At 39.4% G+C, this 17556-nt stretch overlaps 1 protein-coding gene across 1 annotated transcript in view; it reads left to right on the forward strand.

Moving 5' to 3' along the window:
* Positions 1 to 13793, forward strand: part of LOC311072209 (spectrin beta chain, erythrocytic-like) — a 35607-nt gene extending 21814 nt beyond the window's left edge. The window contains exons 8-37 of the mRNA XM_084097043.1: positions 8 to 120; positions 208 to 395; positions 485 to 602; positions 1210 to 1368; positions 1508 to 1810; positions 1948 to 2098; positions 2220 to 3090; positions 3204 to 3341; positions 3429 to 4188; positions 4370 to 4572; positions 5284 to 5374; positions 5497 to 5643; positions 6455 to 6724; positions 6874 to 7098; positions 7191 to 7280; positions 7448 to 7732; positions 7889 to 8019; positions 8186 to 8390; positions 8531 to 8754; positions 8966 to 9116; positions 9285 to 9529; positions 9617 to 9755; positions 9848 to 9932; positions 10018 to 10214; positions 10374 to 10447; positions 10524 to 10587; positions 10787 to 11043; positions 11369 to 11542; positions 11681 to 11723; positions 11833 to 13793. Coding sequence (XP_083953169.1) covers positions 8 to 120; positions 208 to 395; positions 485 to 602; positions 1210 to 1368; positions 1508 to 1810; positions 1948 to 2098; positions 2220 to 3090; positions 3204 to 3341; positions 3429 to 4188; positions 4370 to 4572; positions 5284 to 5374; positions 5497 to 5643; positions 6455 to 6724; positions 6874 to 7098; positions 7191 to 7280; positions 7448 to 7732; positions 7889 to 8019; positions 8186 to 8390; positions 8531 to 8754; positions 8966 to 9116; positions 9285 to 9529; positions 9617 to 9755; positions 9848 to 9932; positions 10018 to 10214; positions 10374 to 10447; positions 10524 to 10587; positions 10787 to 11043; positions 11369 to 11542; positions 11681 to 11723; positions 11833 to 12018 — 6287 coding nt within the window. The 3' untranslated portion in view covers positions 12019 to 13793. The remainder of the gene's footprint in view (positions 1 to 7; positions 121 to 207; positions 396 to 484; positions 603 to 1209; positions 1369 to 1507; positions 1811 to 1947; positions 2099 to 2219; positions 3091 to 3203; positions 3342 to 3428; positions 4189 to 4369; positions 4573 to 5283; positions 5375 to 5496; positions 5644 to 6454; positions 6725 to 6873; positions 7099 to 7190; positions 7281 to 7447; positions 7733 to 7888; positions 8020 to 8185; positions 8391 to 8530; positions 8755 to 8965; positions 9117 to 9284; positions 9530 to 9616; positions 9756 to 9847; positions 9933 to 10017; positions 10215 to 10373; positions 10448 to 10523; positions 10588 to 10786; positions 11044 to 11368; positions 11543 to 11680; positions 11724 to 11832) is intronic.
* The last annotated feature ends 3763 nt before the right edge of the window (positions 13794 to 17556 follow it).

Raw genomic sequence — 17556 nt, forward strand, 5'->3', positions numbered from 1 at the left:
TTTGCAGATGTGTTCACTGAGAACCCAGATGAGAAGTCCATAATCACATACGTTGTTGCATTTTACCACTACTTCTCTAAGATGAAAGCTCTGGCAGTTGAGGGCAAGCGAGTCGGGAAGGTGCAAAATATGAGCCAGTCCATTCCCATGTGAATATGTGTTTAATTCAAGAGTACATTTGTATTGATCTATACTCATATTCTCCAGGTGCTGGACCAGGCCATTGAAACAGAGAAGATGATTGAGAAGTATGAGACATTGTCATCAGACCTGCTAATATGGATTGAGCAAACCATCATTGTGCTGAACAACCGCAAGCTTGCTAACTCCCTTACAGGTGTCCAACAGCAACTGCAGGCTTTCAACTCTTACCGTACCGTGGAGAAACCACCTAAGTAATTCAGGCTATTTATGAACAAATGTCTCTTTTTTGTAGGACTGTTAAGCATCCAACTTTAATTTCTTTTTAACTCTTACTCTTCAGGTTTCAGGAGAAAGGTAACTTGGAAGTACTGCTGTTTACCATCCAGAGCAGAATGAGGGCCAACAATCAGAGAGTCTACACACCCAAAGAGGGTGCACTGGTGTCAGATATCAACAAGGTGAGACGCTAAGATTAATGCTGCATTCATTTCAACTCAGAAAGTATGAACTTCCAACCTCCAATTGTGTGAAAGTACAGTCTAATGCCACTTAAAGTCAGACTTTGAACTTGGAAACAGAAATCTACAACTGTGATTTTATTGTGATAAAGGTGACATCATGCAAATATGGTTGGACCCAGGGAATAACTAAAATACATCAATGCGTCAATGTTCCTATATTACTTTACAATAGAACCTATTCGCTTTTCTGTTGATAAATGTACATCTACAAAACCAACTTGTTTTTTTGTTTTGTTTTTATACATCTCTATATCTTCTAAACATCAAACAATAGAATATGGTGGTTATCTGGTGACATCATGTACTGTAGGAATATCTCATACCTGACTTTGTATGGAAGGCGCCATAAGCTCCAGGAATGACATCAATCAATTCATAAGAAAAACTTTTATGAATCAAAAGGACACCTGCTAGTCCCAACCACTTTGGTTATATTTTCTGCAGGCACAGTGACAGAGGTTGAACATGATAGTCATTCCAGTGGTCTGAGAGGCTCTGAGCTGTTTGAATACGTGTGTGTGTGTGTGTGTGCCTTTATTTTCAGGCTTGGGAGCGGTTGGAGAAGGCAGAACATGACCGTGAGCGGGTCCTGAGAGATGAACTCATTAGGCAGGAGAAGCTGGAGCAGATGGCTCGTCGCTTCGACAGGAAGGCAGCCATGAGAGAGACCTGGCTTCTAGAAAATCAGAGACTAGTTGCACAGGTAACTAGCTTTCCACAGCTTCTGTCATTGTAAGATGAAATGTGAAGAGAGCCTTTATATAGATACCCATCTTTTCATGGTTGCAACACCTGAAGATTAAAATTAATGGTCATTATTTTGCTTGCTTTCTACTGTGAAGGACAACTTTGGCTATGACTTAACAGCAGTGGAGGCAGCTAAGAAGAAACATGATGCCATAGAGACAGACATTGCTGCATATGAAGAACGCGTTCAGGCATTGGTGGCCCTGTCTAAAGAACTGGAAGCAGAACGATACCATGATGCTAAACGCATTGATGCTAGAAAAGACAATATCTTGAGGCTGTGGGACTACCTGCAGGAGCTCTTGAAAGCTCGCAGAAGTCGTCTAGACAAGAATCTCACCCTTCAGAGTATATTCCAGGAGATGCTCTACATCATCAGCTGGATGGATGAAATGAAGGTAGGAATAGTGAATAGCGTGCTTGATTTATACAATTTGATTTATATTATGCTAATATTATGGTTGCATTGCAACTCGTGTAATTGAAGCAAAAAATAATAATTTAAACTATTTCTTATTGGACATTTGTTCTTCAGAACCGACTCTTGTCCCCAGACTTTGGAAAACAGTTATTGGAAGTGGAAGACTTGTTGCAGAAACATTCGTTGGTAGAGGCTGATATAGCGGTGCAGGCAGGAAGAGTACGATCAGCCAATGCAGCTGCTCTTAAATTTGCCAATGGTGATAGTAAGTACAGTTAAACCCTTATGTACTTAGCTGTTTACTTGGTGATGTAGGTGTGAAGTAGTCTTTGTAATCTTTACACACGATTCATTGTCATTTTACTTTTCTGCTCTTAATTGTCAAGGTTATAAACCATGTGACCCTCAAGTGATCCGTGATCGGGTACAGCACTTGGACCTGTGCTACCAGGAGTTGTGTGCTCTGGCAGCTCAGAGGAAAGCCCGTCTTGAGCAGTCGCGACGGCTTTGGAACTTTTTATGGGAAATTGCAGAGCTGGAGAGCTGGATTCGTGAAAAGGAGCACATTTTCTCCTCTCTTGACTATGGTAAGGACCTGACCAGTGTGCTGGTACTGCAGAGCAAACACAGTGTCTTTGAGGATGAGCTTGCTGCCAGGCGGGACAGCTTGAAGCAAGTGATGGACGAGGGAGAGAGCATGATCCAGGCCAAGCACTTGGGTTCCCCCAAAGTGCAGCAACGCATGGATGATGTGCGAAGACAGTGGCAGCAGCTGGAGGAACTGGCCGCCTTCCGTAAACAGAATCTACAAGACACCCAACGCTTCTTCCAGTTTCAGGGTGATGCTGATGACCTCAAGGCCTGGCTGGTTGATGCTATGCGGCAGATGAGCAGTGACGACATTGGGCATGATGAATACACTACCAAGCGACTTCTTAAGAAACATCGTGACTTAAGAGATGAAGCCGCTAAGAATGGTGCCACCATTGATGCTCTATCCAAACAGGCCAATGCACTTCCGGAGGAATTAAGGAACACACCAGACATTGAGGGGCGTTTGAATGATATCCGGGATATGTATATTGAGCTTCTGACCCTCTCAGACCTGAGGCAGAAGAAACTGGATGACACCATGGCTCTTTACACTATCTTCAGTGAGACGGATGCTTGCGAGCTCTGGATGGGCCAGAAGGAGACCTGGCTGGTTGGGCTAGAGACACCTGAGAATTTGGAAGATCTAGAAGTTGTACAAAACAGGTATGGCTATTGGTTTTATGAACCCAGGGACGTTACTGTAAGTGTGTTTCATAAACTGGGAAACTAATCCAATTTATGCCACGTTCATAAAATCCTGTTCTGTTTGTTGGTAGGCTAAGCATTCTTGCTCAAGAAATGGGTAATATGCAGGCTCAGGTTGATAACGTCAATAAAGCAGCCAAGCAACTCGAAGACAGCAGACATCCAAAAACAAAACAAGTGAAAGACTGTCAAATTCGTCTCAATAAGAGGTAAGTTATAATCCTGGATATGAATGCCAGTTTCATTCAAAATACTTTAGAATTGGTTTGTAATGTTCCTTTTTTCTCTTCTCAAAGGTGGGAAGCTTTTAAAGCAATGGTGGAGGATAAGAAACGTAAAGTGGATTCAGCCCTCAGCCTACATAACTATGATCTTGAATGTGATGAAACAGAGTCATGGATAAAAGAGAAGACACGAGTGATTGAGTCTACACAGGACCTTGGAAATGACCTAGCTGCAGTCATTACCATTCAGAGGAAGCTCTTTGGCATGGAAAGAGACCTCGCTGCCATCCAAAATAAGTTGGATTTCCTGCATGATGAGGCCCAGAAGCTTGTGAAGGAACACCCAGAAAATGCTTCTGATATACTTGTCAGACAGGAAGAGTTGGACGCAGCATGGAACTCCTTGAAACGTACCCTGAAAGACCGCGAAGACTCTCTTGGGGAGGTCAGCAAGCTGCAGACCTTCCTACAGGACATGGATGATTTTCAAGCCTGGCTGTTCAAGACACAGAAAGCTGTTGCATCTGAAGATATGCCTGATGGTTTACCAGAGACTGAGCAGTTTCTGAGTCTCCACGATGCTGTGAGGGATGATATGGATGGCCACGAGGAAGACTACCATCGTGTGAGGGACACGGGAGCAGCAGTCATTCAGGGCCAAGAAGATGATCCTCAGTACCAGCAGCTGGAGCAGAGGCTGGAGGGCCTTGATAAGGGCTGGGATGAACTGCACAAAATGTGGGACAGCCGCAAGAATTTCCTTGATCAGGGTCTTGGCTTCCAGCAATTCATGAGGGACGCCAAGCAGGCTGATGCCATATTAAATAACCAGGTATACATAAACAGTTTTCATCTATAATCAAAATAGATGTCATTTTGTTATGCCGTCTTCTTATCATTGAGAAGAGTAATCTTTGGGGAAACCTATTCTTTGCAAATTACCTTCAATTGCCAGTCAATAACATTGTTCCTCCCTTTTAATTTGCTCCCATTTTTTCTGTACTTTTTGAAAGGAATACACTCTAGCCCATGTAGACAAGCCTGACACCCTGGATGGAGCAGAAAAGGCCCTGAAAAAACATGAGGACTTTGTTACCACCATGGATGCTAATGAAGAGAAGATACTCAGCACACTGGAAAATGGTCAGAGGCTGGTGGACAGTGGAAACCTTTACTCAGGAAGGGTGAAAGACAAGATGGGCTCCATTGAGGATAGGTATGTTTTTTTATATTATTTGGTCTATTTTACATCCAAGGTCAGACATATAATTTTTTTCTGTGATTTTAGCATATGAGCTATCCACAAAAATGAACTTGCCATTTTATTCTAAATTCCTCATAGGACATCATAGGACAAGTGGTTTGAAAAATGGATCAATAGGTGGATTTTCAGTTCAATATGGATTACCGTGACAACAAAACAATTACATAAGGGCCTTAGAAATATATTAGCATGACAAGAATTATATTTAAATATTATATAAATTGGCATGATAAGAACATCGAATACTTGACTGTTGTAATCCCTCAATGTCAGTGTAATTCAGAAAACAATCATAGGTTTCTTTTTGAAGTTCATGTTAATGCACCCATACATTTGTGCTTTCTTTGTTTACTTGTGCTAACTCAGCAGTGAGTGAGATAAGCATTATTCTGTAAAGGAGTAGCCTGCATTTGCCCAGGCAGTCTGTAACTCCTTAAGATGGGCGCCTGCCCTGATGGTTATTGATCTCTTTGTGAAAGTACACCTAATCCATGGGGTTATGTTGCTCTTTTAAAGTGTTCTCTCTAAAGTGGAAATGGAGGAGTAAAGAAAAGCCATGTCAATGTCTGCTAGTGTTCATTTAACCATATACACTTTTTACACCAATTTGCAATAGAGACATTCCAGTAAATAGCCCAAGTATTTTTGTGTGTATGACTTCAGGTACAACAAGAACCAAGACAAAGCCAAGGAAGTCTCAGGGAAACTCAAAGACAACAGGGAACTTCAGCACTTCCTTCAAAACACCCAGGATGTGAGCAATACTTTACTCAATTTTCACTGGCAAGATCTCACAGCTTTGCTTCTAATAAAATGTTCTTTGTGATAGACTGTGTTCTTTCTCTCATTCAATAAACATTTACTTCTCTCTTTTAGCTTACACTGTGGATAAATGAGAAAATGTTGACTGCACAGGATACATCATATGATGAGGCTCGAAACCTCCATAGCAAGTGGCAAAAACACCAAGCCTTCATGGCAGAGCTAGCATCGAACAAGGATTGGCTTCATAACATTGATAAGGTATATAGCAATTGTATGTGTTCCATATCTTTAATAGAGCACAGCAGTTTGGTGTCGGAAGTAAAAAATGTCTACATAGGAGTAACGATTTAACAATATCTTTCATAGACAGACCTACCTTGAGCTCTGATTAAAGGTGAACTAAGTAACTTTTTTACCTTAACTGATCAGCTTCGGAGTCATTGGAATGGTTATATTACTTATTTCGGGTTGAATGGTGGTCGTTTCGCACCCCCCTGGTGCCCGTGAGCGGAAAATCCGCACTTGCAACTTTGAGCCAGCGGGCTGCCAGCCGCCGCGTCAGGAAGTATCGCGTGATATCAGGTCTCGCGATGTAAACAATTGCTTTACGGCCAAAAGAAATCTGCTAAAATGCTGTCATTATTGCGCTCCCTCACGCTGTTCGAACCCGAATGAAGAAGACGTTTTAAAGAATGTCCCGTCTGCTTTGATGTCGTTGATCTACTAGCCTCTGGTGTCTGAGAATCACCAACGAGTTTTTACAACAGTGTTGTCAAATATCTATTCCGAAGCTGTGGGGGGAGCTCTAGAGAGAAACCTGCGAGCAAAAAGTGAGAATACAGCGAAGAAATCCCGAAACTACTGAGCCCTGCTTTAATTGTTATTAAATGATGATATAGGATTCTGATGAAGCCTTTGGTTCACATTATTTTAAATCGTGTTGAATAACATATACAAAGTGGACAGGCCCCTTCTCCTGTGTAACATAATCCCAATAATTCCTTAGTATCAATGTGTTCAAATGAATGGAAACAATTATGTGTACATTGAACCATGCTCATATATTTAGGAGGGACAGGAACTGATGGAATCCAAGCCTGAGTATGAGCCCATTGTTATGGATCGTCTTGCTAAGCTTCATGAACTATGGGATAAGCTGGAGAGCACCACACAAGAGAAGGCTCGGCTGCTGTTCGACGCAAACCGTTCCGAGTTGTTTGATCAGAGCCTGGCTGACGTAAAGAAATGGTTGGCTAAATTGCAGCAGCAGCTTCAGGGTGATGTGGACGAAGAGGTCAAGGATCTTACCAGTGCCAACATCCAACTGAAGAAGCATCAGGTGTGACATTAAATTTGTGTGTGCTACAATTCTACAGTAGATTACCTCACTTAAGTTACAATTATGGTGTATTATGGTCTGTGCATTGTTTTTCCATATCTGATGTTACCTTATAAGATACTGCATAAATCTGCCTTTTTCTCTCCTAGATGACAGAGAATCAAGTTCGGGATCGTGCACGGGAGCTTGAAGAACTTCAGGAAGCTGTACAACAGCATGCTTCACTTAGAGAGGACCAACCCGAGTTTGAGGTTGAGCAGCAAACTCTTCAGAGGGACTTCCAGAAGCTCCTCACACCTCTCGCCCAACGCAGGAGCAGGCTGGAGGCTGCTAAGGCAGTGCACCAGTTCTTCAGAGATCTTGCAGATGAGATAGTATGTACATACATAGCATACCCAAACTACAGCTTTTCATTAGTTTTTTTCTAAAGAACTCTTACATAGAAGTTTTCATTTGTGCTCCTCAGCTCTGGGTGAACGAGAGGTTACCAATAGCAATGTCAGAGGATCATGGCAACAATCTTCAGACTGTTCAACTTCTGCTCAAGAAGAACCAAGTGAGTTTTCCATTTTTTTCCCAGTTACCCCCACAAATCATTCCTGATCATCAATTACTTGACAACATGGTCTATTTCTATAACTTAATATTGGAAATCATTTATAGTATATGTATTATGCCCCCTTCACCCACCCCTTTCATATACACCATTCATATCCTGTACAGTCTCTACAAAAGGAGATTGACGGTCACCAGCCACGCATTGATGAAGTGTTAGATCGTGGCCGACGAATGATGGCAGCAGCAGAGGGCAGTCCAGAGGAAGAACACATGTCTGAGGAGATGAAGAAGCTTCAGGAGGTGTGGGCAAAGCTGCAGGATGAGATGGACAAACGTAGAGCACGGCTCTATGGCTCTAATGAGGCCCAGCAGTATTATAATGATGCAGATGAGGCTGAGGCTTGGATAGGGGAACAAGAGCTCTACATGATTGCAGATGAAAAGGCCAAGGTAAGACTATGACAGACTGTGAGAGCCAATGAATAACAGTATTGTTGCTTTATGTCTTAAAAAACTCTGTGCTTGTTCCAAATTCTTTGTGCAGTGCTGCCATAAAAGCCATACTAAAATAAACTGTCTCTGACAATTATTCTCGCTGGATTGTAGGATGAACAGTGTGCTTTGATCATGCTGAAGCGACACCTGCTTCTGAAGCAGGCAGTGGATGACTATGCATACTCCGTCCAGCAGTTGGCGGATCGTGCTCAGAAGATGCTGGCTGAAGAGCACCCAGATGGGTATTTTTGACTGATTGCATGTCAGAATACATGCAATATATATAATTATATATAATTTATTGCATATTGAGATGAGGGGGCCAAGCTTAACTGTACCATGAGGCAGTCCAATGCAAGTTAAAACACTCTATAACAAAGATTAATCTCTATTTGTCTGTATGTAAAGTGAGGCCATCATCCGGAGACAAGGACAAGTTGATAAGCAGTATGCTGGGCTGAAGGAGCAAGCAGAGGACCGAAAAAAGAAGCTGGACCATACATATCATCATTTCTTGCTGAGCCGTGAAGTGGAGGATCTTGAGCAGTGGATTGCAGAGCGTGATGTGGTGGCCTCTTCACAAGAGATGGGCCAAGACCTTGACCATGTGACGGTAAAGCAGAACTTACCCACAAACATAAGCACATTTACTACCTCTCACACAAAAGAATGTCTTGTCATGTACAATGCAAGAATTGACATATTCAGCACTAGTATATTGTGTTGTTAAAGTCATACTTATCAATATTTTAGATCCTGCGAGATAAGTTCAGGGAGTTTGCACGGGAGACAGGGACAGTGGGTCAAGAACGTGTAGACACTGTAAACCAAATCATAGATGATATGATCGAAGGAGGCCACAGTGAGGCAGCAACCATGGCGGAGTGGAAGGATGGAGTCAATGAGAGTTGGGCAGATCTGCTGGAACTCATCGACACTCGTGCCCAGCTCCTCGCAGCCTCCTATGACCTGCTTAAGTAAGTATAGAAGAAGTAAATGGATTAAATGTCACTAAAGAGTGCAATGCTTTTATCAGATTATATTATTACAACTGACACAATGTATCTCACTCAAAAACAAGCCTATGAAACAAGATTATAATTATTCTACAATATCTTCACTTGTGTAAGATGTTGTATGGGGTACAGAAATTGACTTGAAAACATAATGTACTGTGAATTTGGTCAGGTATTTTGATGATGGGAAGGAGTTGGTCGCTCACATTGAGGAAAAGAAGAATGAGCTTCCTGATGATCTGGGTGAAGACTTTAGCAAAGCAGAGTCCTTCCACCGAATGCATGCTGCATTTGAGAGGGTTATAAGCTCCCTGGGCAAACAGGCAAGGAAAACACATTACATGAACAACTGGTGGTCATAAATAGTTAAATGTATTCATCTCAAGAAATCTCTGTGCCTTGTACATATTTATAAGTCAGTGGCTTTTATAGAAAATGTCAAATGTTATATATTGAAAAGTTTAGGATGTTCCATATTTCTCTGCTTGCAGGTGAAACAGTTCCAGGAGACTGCAAATAGACTGCGTGCCCAGTATGCTGGAGATCAGGCCACTGCTATTCAAGCAACTGAAAAAGAGGTTGTGGAGGCCTGGAAGGGCTTATTGGATGCTTGCGAAGGTAGGAGGAAGCGACTGGAGGATACAGCAAACAAATTCCGCTTCTTCACCATGGTGAGAGACCTGCTGGCCTGGATAGAAAGCATCATTCAGCAGATAGAGACACAGGAAAAGCCACGGTAAGAAAATGCATCATTGTGGTCATCACAGTAGAGGTGTCCATGTTCCCATTTTTAATGAGGTTTGTTTCTTGTTGTCCACTGAAGAGATGTCTCCTCGGTGGAGCTCCTAATGAAGTATCACCAAGGAATCCGTGCTGAGATTGAGACCCGTGAAGCAAAGTTTAATCAGTGTGTAGAGCTAGGCCAGGCCCTCCTGGAACGCAAGCACAAGGACTCTGCAGAGGTAACCAGACACAGGAGGTAGCAGTGTAGCTGTCTGCCATAACAAAGTGTCTGGCAGGAGACATTCATTTTCATTTATACTTGTACTCACAGATTAAGGAGAAGCTGATGCATCTGGTTGAGAAGAGGAAAGAGATGATGCTCAAATGGGACGATAGATGGGATTGGCTTAGACTTTGTAAGTCCACAAATGTCAGCATACACACATGAAAAGACACACAGGAATAGTGCTCACAGCTGCTTATAATTATATCTCCTTCTAGTGTTGGAGGTATGTCAGTTTGCTCGGGATGCATCTGTGGCAGAGGCTTGGCTGATTGCCCAAGAGCCATACGTGGCGAGCAGGGATCTAGGCCAAACAGTGGATGAGGTCGAAAAACTACTCAAGAGGCATGAAGCCTTTGAGAAATCCACTGCTACATGGGAAGAACGTTTTTCAGCACTGGAACGTCTTACAACAGTATGTGTTGTGTGTGTTTTTAACTTTGACATGTTTTAAACTCATCCTACACCATTTGTGCTCAATACATTAATAATACCTCAAATCATGTGAATTGTTTGCAATGGCAGGCACCACTCAAATGCAAAAACGTTACTGACTATTTATAATCTGTTGTAGTTGGAGCTGTTGGAAATTCGGAAACAACAACTGGACATAGAGCAGTACAGACAAGAGGAAGAGAAAGACAGCAGGTAAACATAAGATCTGGGGAACACTGTACTTCCCTTCCTCTGTATTCCATATTAAAAGTTGACATTTGACCTCCAGGAGAGAAGACACTGGTTTTGCAGAGGAGTCCTCACAACTCTACCCCACAGAAGAACAGTCTCTGGTGAGTTTACGTTTTGTATAAGTACATTCTTCGTGTCAGATATACTTTCACATTTCATATTGTCATCTCTAAATGTAAATACAGCCTATAATATTATTTTACTCCTTTTTGTACTGAAAAATTATTTTTTAAATATTAATTGTAATAATGTAATTATTTCTTAATTTGTACCTGAACTTTGTACTCATGTGGTCTTCAGTCTGGTTTAGGAGTAATAGAGCCTAGTTCCGGTGGAGTTGATGGCACAGCAGGGGACTCCACTGTGCCTTTGATCTCAGAGATGCAGGAAAGTGGCTCAATAGAGCTGGACCCTTCCACTTCCATTCAGGTTTCCAAAGAGACAGAAAAATCTGCCACACTTCCCACTGAATCTTCACAAGTTCAACCAGTCTTGATGGAGGGAACTCTAGCCCGCAAACATGAGATGGAAGGACATAATAAAAAGGCATCCAACAGGTTAGCAGTTGTTTTTGTTGGTCAGCAAAATTATGTAATTATTGGTGTTTGCTAAGGTATCACTATTATATGTAATTTTCTCCTGGCAGACAATAAAACAGATAAAAATACTACATTATATATTGAAGGACCCAAGCAATATCTAGAGACCAGAATATCACAGCGACTGGGCTCTTTTGACCACTGAGAACCACTCAGAACAGCATTGTTGCATTTACATTTTCAGAAGAAATCTATTTGTCTTGATTAAGTATAATGCTTCAAGATACATTTTCAATCACAGTAAGTAGCCATCATTTTACCAATCAAAACTTTCTTTTCTCAGGTCCTGGAACAACCTTTACTGTGTGCTTAAGCCTGGACAGCTCTCTGCCTACAAGGATGCCAAGAGCTTTAGTCACAGTGTCACCTACCATGGTGAGGAACCCCTGACCCTCACCAATGCTTCATGCGAGATCTTGACCAACTATAAAAAAAGGAAGCATGTGTTCAAACTCCGGTAAGGGTTTTGGTTATCAATCTTTATAATAAGTTAAACATAAAATGTAATATACCTCATTGTTGTGAGATTGTGAGGTATATTACATATAGGCCTTGCTTACCCGTTTTATCCTTGTTCCATTTCCTGGTTTCTTAGACATGAAGATGGAAGTGAATATCTGTTCCAGTGTAAAGATGAGGTGAGCTATTGAATGCTTCTTCCAATTAGTCCCTAATTTGTAGCGTAATCTTTGAAATAAGCAACTGAACAACTTTAATGATGGTTTTGTTTTGTCTCTCTGTCCACAGGAGGAGCTCCAGAACTGGACTCAGGCTATAGAGCAGGCAACACAAGCTCTGACAGAAGAACCAGTTGCAGGGCCATCAGGAGTGAAGGCACAAAGCCTACCTCCACCTTCTTCCACTACTCTAGAGGTCCCCTCAACCAAGAAGGACAAGGAGAAAAGGTTTAGTCTGTTCGCTAAGAAGAAATAAACCCCTGGACAGAATGTGACACAGGTGAAATGGAACAGATTATTAACACCATTTTATTTTTTACATTATATAATTTGTAAGAATTTAGCTATATGAAATGTAGATTACACTGCTGCCTGTATCTAAGCTAATGAGGCGTTGCTAATGTCCACATGTATTGCTCTTTATGTTTTATTGTGTTTTCCTATACTAGAGTCACATACCACATTCACTCTGTATACAAATAAAAGCACAGGAACCTGATCAAATTTAACCAAAAATATTTGTAGTAAAAAAAAAATTCTTTTTGTCTTGATTTTTTTTTTTATGTATTGAGTTTCTTCTAGGCATGCTTCAGTATGTATTTTGACTATAAATAACATGCATAGTTTTGTTAATCTGCCTTATTTCTTTAAAATGGTTGCAAATGTAATACTGTGTTCTTTGCATTGGAACTTATAGAATTTTCATAGAGACACGGGAGAAGCGTTTCCTTTTGTAAATGGCGCTCAGCTAGCAGGAGGTGTGGTAATGAAGGTGCATGGCATTAACATGCTCTATATGCAATAAGCACAGTGTTTAGTGTGCTTTTAGACTGTCCTAAGTGTTGTAAAAGCTATTTTCCACTATTCCAACAAACATATGAATATGAATATTATAATAATATTATATTCAAATGTGAACATATTAATGCTATTATATATTAATTCATTAAGAAGTACAGTCATGGTACTAAAGAAAAGACAAAGATGAGGGCAGTTTTTTTTTTTTTGTTCCAAAACAGCTATGTTAAATATGACTTTTTCAAAGCATGAACTGATATATTTATTTAATATGGTGCTAAATGTTTAATATAAGAGTTTTACCCTCTCATAACTCAGGTTTCCCACTATGGCTGTCACAGGCCTAATCACCTTATAAATACCCTTACACTAGGGCAGCAAAACCATTATAAGCACTAAAACATATCTCTCACATTATCATAACAATAATAAAAAATTCGAAAGAGATGTGTACAGCTTAAATAATGCAGTATAAATCAAACTTGGTAGCCAATGAATGTTTAAAAACATGGAAAATATTTGTAATACAAATATGAATGTAGAAGTAATGGTAGAGGGAAATTTTACAACAAATAATGTAACAAATAATAGTAATTATAATAATCATAAAGCATCATACATACACAAACTTAATACCTATATCCAGATCAAACTTATTAAACATTCATTATGCATTTAACTTATATTTGTCTCACAAGTTTCTGAAAGGAACAACAGTAAGTTATCTTTAGTACATTGTCTAATCTTCTGATTAGAATTAAAGTGCCCTGTTTCCAAAGTCTTAGTTTCTTTCAGTATTAGCCTATATATTAACCTTGAAGTATGTATATGTACTGTTTCTGCCAGGCACTGCAAGCTAAAACAAGTAATGTTTTAAAATAAAATGCAGATTTTTTTTTTTTTTTTTTACAGTAGATACATTTCATCTCACTGTTTGGTTTTGGATAGGAATACGTTTACAGAGTCATGTGTTATGAGGGTCAGCGTGGTGCTTTATTACGGTGGTGTTTTTTGTTGGCCACTACATCCCGGACCTCCAGATATTTCAGTTGTATTGCTTTAAACACACTGCAGTCTACTTTAGAATGAAGTAGTCCCTTTCAACTAATATGCCTCCATTCTCTTTTCTCCTTTTATATCTGTATGTTCAATGCAAAATCACATATAATAAGTTGAAAACAAGGTATGACTCATTTTGGGAGTATGAAAATCAATAAACTCTGTTTGCAGTAACCTTTGACCTCTGTTGTATTTTTAAAGCCTTGTAGTTTACAGAAGTCAACCGGTTTTTCCCCATTAAATAAATAAATAAATAAATGCATTTAATGTCTGATTAATGAAACAATAATTCTCTCTCTCTCTCTCTCTTTCTCTCTCTCTCTCTCTCTCTCTCTCTCTCTCTCTCTCTCTCTCTCTATATATATATATATATATATAAAATTATTGTTTCATTAATCAGATTAGTACTACTAGTGTCTTAAATCCTCTCATGCTTAAAGGTGCAGTATGTAAGAATAACAATTATTGGTCAAAATAGATACTGCAGTCCAATTCAAAATATCAGACATCGTTGTTTCTCCCGGCTCCTGCTCCTGCTCCTCAGACTGGATGGTGCTCATACGGGTTGCCAGTTTGAGCACACGCAACAGGAATGAGCGCAATGGACAATGAAAATTGACAAACTGGCAACGTACAGTATCACACACACCAAAACAATAACAAACATTCCAGCCTGGAAACGCACATTTCAAAGTGAAATAACTGGCTGTAGAAGTATTTTTCAAAGAAACGAGTATGAGAACTTAGCATGTTTCCTCAATATATGCAAACATATTATGGTATTTTTATGCTTTAGTAGAGTTAAAAAGTTACATACAGCACCTTTAATTGTTTTTATTGACTTACATTTCTATTGGTTGAGTATAAAACCAGTATGATCAGGTGAGGTGGAATTATTATAACCAAGTGAACAATCATTGTTAAAATATTTTCCTGTAGTAGAACTGCTGAGTAAGAAGTGTGAGAAATACAAATATAAATAATTGTTGTAAGAAAATATTTATACTACACTATTACCACTTAGCAATAAGATGAATAAATAAGTTTCTATTAATGTTTTGTGTTAAGGACTTCAGGGATTAAAGTGAAAAAAATTCTTCTGACTGAAATTTTTTTTAGGGCAAGTCATATTCTTTTACCTTTTTAAATAGTCGAGACCAATAGCGTTTTAAGGGGAGACGTTTTAACCGCTTTAATATTGCCAGTAGGCGTATTTTAAAAGCTATTTTAATCTATGAAAACCAGGCAGGGAGCATACTAATATCCTCCTGGGACCCAAGAGTAGACTTTTGTCCACTGTAGTGGACATTATATTTTAGTGAATTTCTCTGACATCATACATGTCACATGACACAACCTGGGTGTCCTGTAAAGAGCACATTCAGCAGGGCTTTTCAGAGACACCAAATGTTTGGAGGTTTCACCATGAAAACAACTTCGCTTAGTCTTTAAAAATGTCTGACATTAATTTAGTGATCAAATGTAGCATTCTTATGGAAATATGATAATATATTGTAATTATAATTTAAACTGGACTACTTTTCAAATTGTATTTCATAAAACAACATCTCAGGAAAATGTTAAGGGGTTTCAAATAAAAAAAAATATTTTCTGTTACAGAACAGGGCATTGATTTCAAACGTGTCCACTGTAGAGGACATCAGGACTTAAATCATGTTTATCAGGCATATTGGGAGACACACAAGTGAATATGGAAATAAATTATACATCAATATTCCTATGAAATATTAGATATTATTATTAAAATGTTGCCAATTATTACTCCAATTATTACACTTCTTTTTTCATTAAATGTTACTCCAAGAACACAATGTGCAAATTAGATATAGTGTATACATATACATTGCATTGAATGGGAATATTAATTTATGGCCATTTTACCCACATATTGCATAAAGTAAAATGGTGTATCAATTCATTCCATTATTTCTTTCATAACATAGTTGAGAATCATCTTTATACAAATTCTGGTTAAAAAAAAATGAAACCCCAAAATTTATTGGTGATTGAAAAAAAATCCTATTGTTTTTGCCTATACATATAATTTCATGTCATTTTATTTTTTAAACAACTTAGTCCTTGCGTCCACTACAGAGGACATAGCATAACGTATGAATAAAATATTATTATTAGCAGTCCCAAACTAGTTTTTGTTAATACAATGTTGGTATGAGCCACTACAGTCATTTAAAAATATAAAAAATAACACAAAGAAAAATAGTGGCATTTTGGGGTTAATATGGAAACGACAGTTACCATGGTGAATACACAATATTAACAATAACTTTAAATGAAACATGGAAACTGCTCCTGGTGAATAGAATGAGAATCATACCTGCATTACTTTTATTTCGTGTAATTTACAACGTAACGGCGTTGCATGCTCGTAGTTTCTTTTGCACTTGATCAGTGAGGCGATACAGCGCGTGCAAGTGAGTGTGCGCTCCGAGCACAGGATAACGGCTGACAGGACAAGAAAGTCCGTTTTTCTGAGGTGAAAAACTTTATTTCAGCGTACACTTATGTCACTGCCTGCCTGGTAGTTCCAATTGTGCTGGGTTTTCTGAAGTAGTCATGATTCGCCTCTCATAACATAACATGCTCTAAACACGCACGCAGAGTGGAAAAGGAGGGGCGGGGGCGCGGGGAGCAAGGATCATGTCAGCCTGACATGCACTTTCCGTGAGCGGTAATTGAAAACCCGGAGTGGACCATGAGCGAAGTGATTACACAGTGCTTAGAGTGGAGAGAGGAACGTGCTTTTGCTCCACTCCAGGCTTTGATCACATCCCCCTCAGCAGGGTGAATACACCTCGTCTTTCCTTAATTTAAGACCTATTCAAACTAAAATTAAGATATTTATTACACTATTTGAGAAATGAAAGCCTATTTACGGCCTTAAAATTATGAAAAGTAAATTGAAGACTTTAAGGACAGACTGGAACCCTGTAATTGACGGAAATCCGTCATAGACTTGCTGCAATTAACGGAAATCCGTCGTAGCGACGGAGAACTTTAATCCCTGGGACTTTCTTTGAATGTTTAAAAAGCATGAAAAGTATTATGTCAATGATGACGGAATTCATTCACAGAAATCAGGTTGCAACAAGGACTAAAACCACTGATCTATATAGATCAGTGTCTAAAACACACTGAGCCCAGATGCAACTGCACTAGCCTATAGGCCTAGGCTACTTCACTTCAAAGACTCAACTCAAGGCCCAATATTTGAATGACACATTCCTCTTAGTGACACAAACCTTTAATAACTAAATTTGATAACGACTGTAAGTTCCTCTGCGCTGTGTTCAAGCATTGACATTTTCACAAAAAGCCTACATTTTAATGTATATGTAATATCTTTTTAATGCCAAAACTTCTCGGTGGTCTTTTTTTGTGTGTCATATTTTGGTCAGGCGACAACTGAAACTCAAGGTTCGGTTTTGTGCACAAATCATACGTAATTAACGTAAATTACTTATTTTGTATTCAAAATGTGCATACAATAATTATGAAACCAAAGATAAAGTTTATTTTTCCTTCTTTAAAAAAATAATAATAATTCAAAACCCGTGTCCTTGACTGCTACTGATTCATGTCCTTTAAGTCCAGTGTCTAATGACAGGGCCAACCTGGGTAATTTTATAGTTAAATGATTACCTATAAAGTACGGAAATGTGGTAAACAAAGGCAAGTTTTCGAAATGTACAAAAATAAACGTGTTACCTGCTGAGGGTGCCAACGAGCTGTACACAGTTGAGCTTTGGTTGTCACGACAACAGTTTGGCCTGTCGGTTACGTCATTTTGAATGAAACCCTGTACCTACGAGTCCGCTATTGGTCGATTTACTTCCACCCCGCCTGTGGAAACGCACAGCTGATTGGCTTATGAGCATGTCACTCTCCCGTGCTCTTC

Source organism: Abramis brama, assembly GCF_963993115.1.
Source record: "Abramis brama genome assembly, chromosome: 21".
Lineage (NCBI taxonomy): Eukaryota > Metazoa > Chordata > Actinopteri > Cypriniformes > Leuciscidae > Abramis > Abramis brama.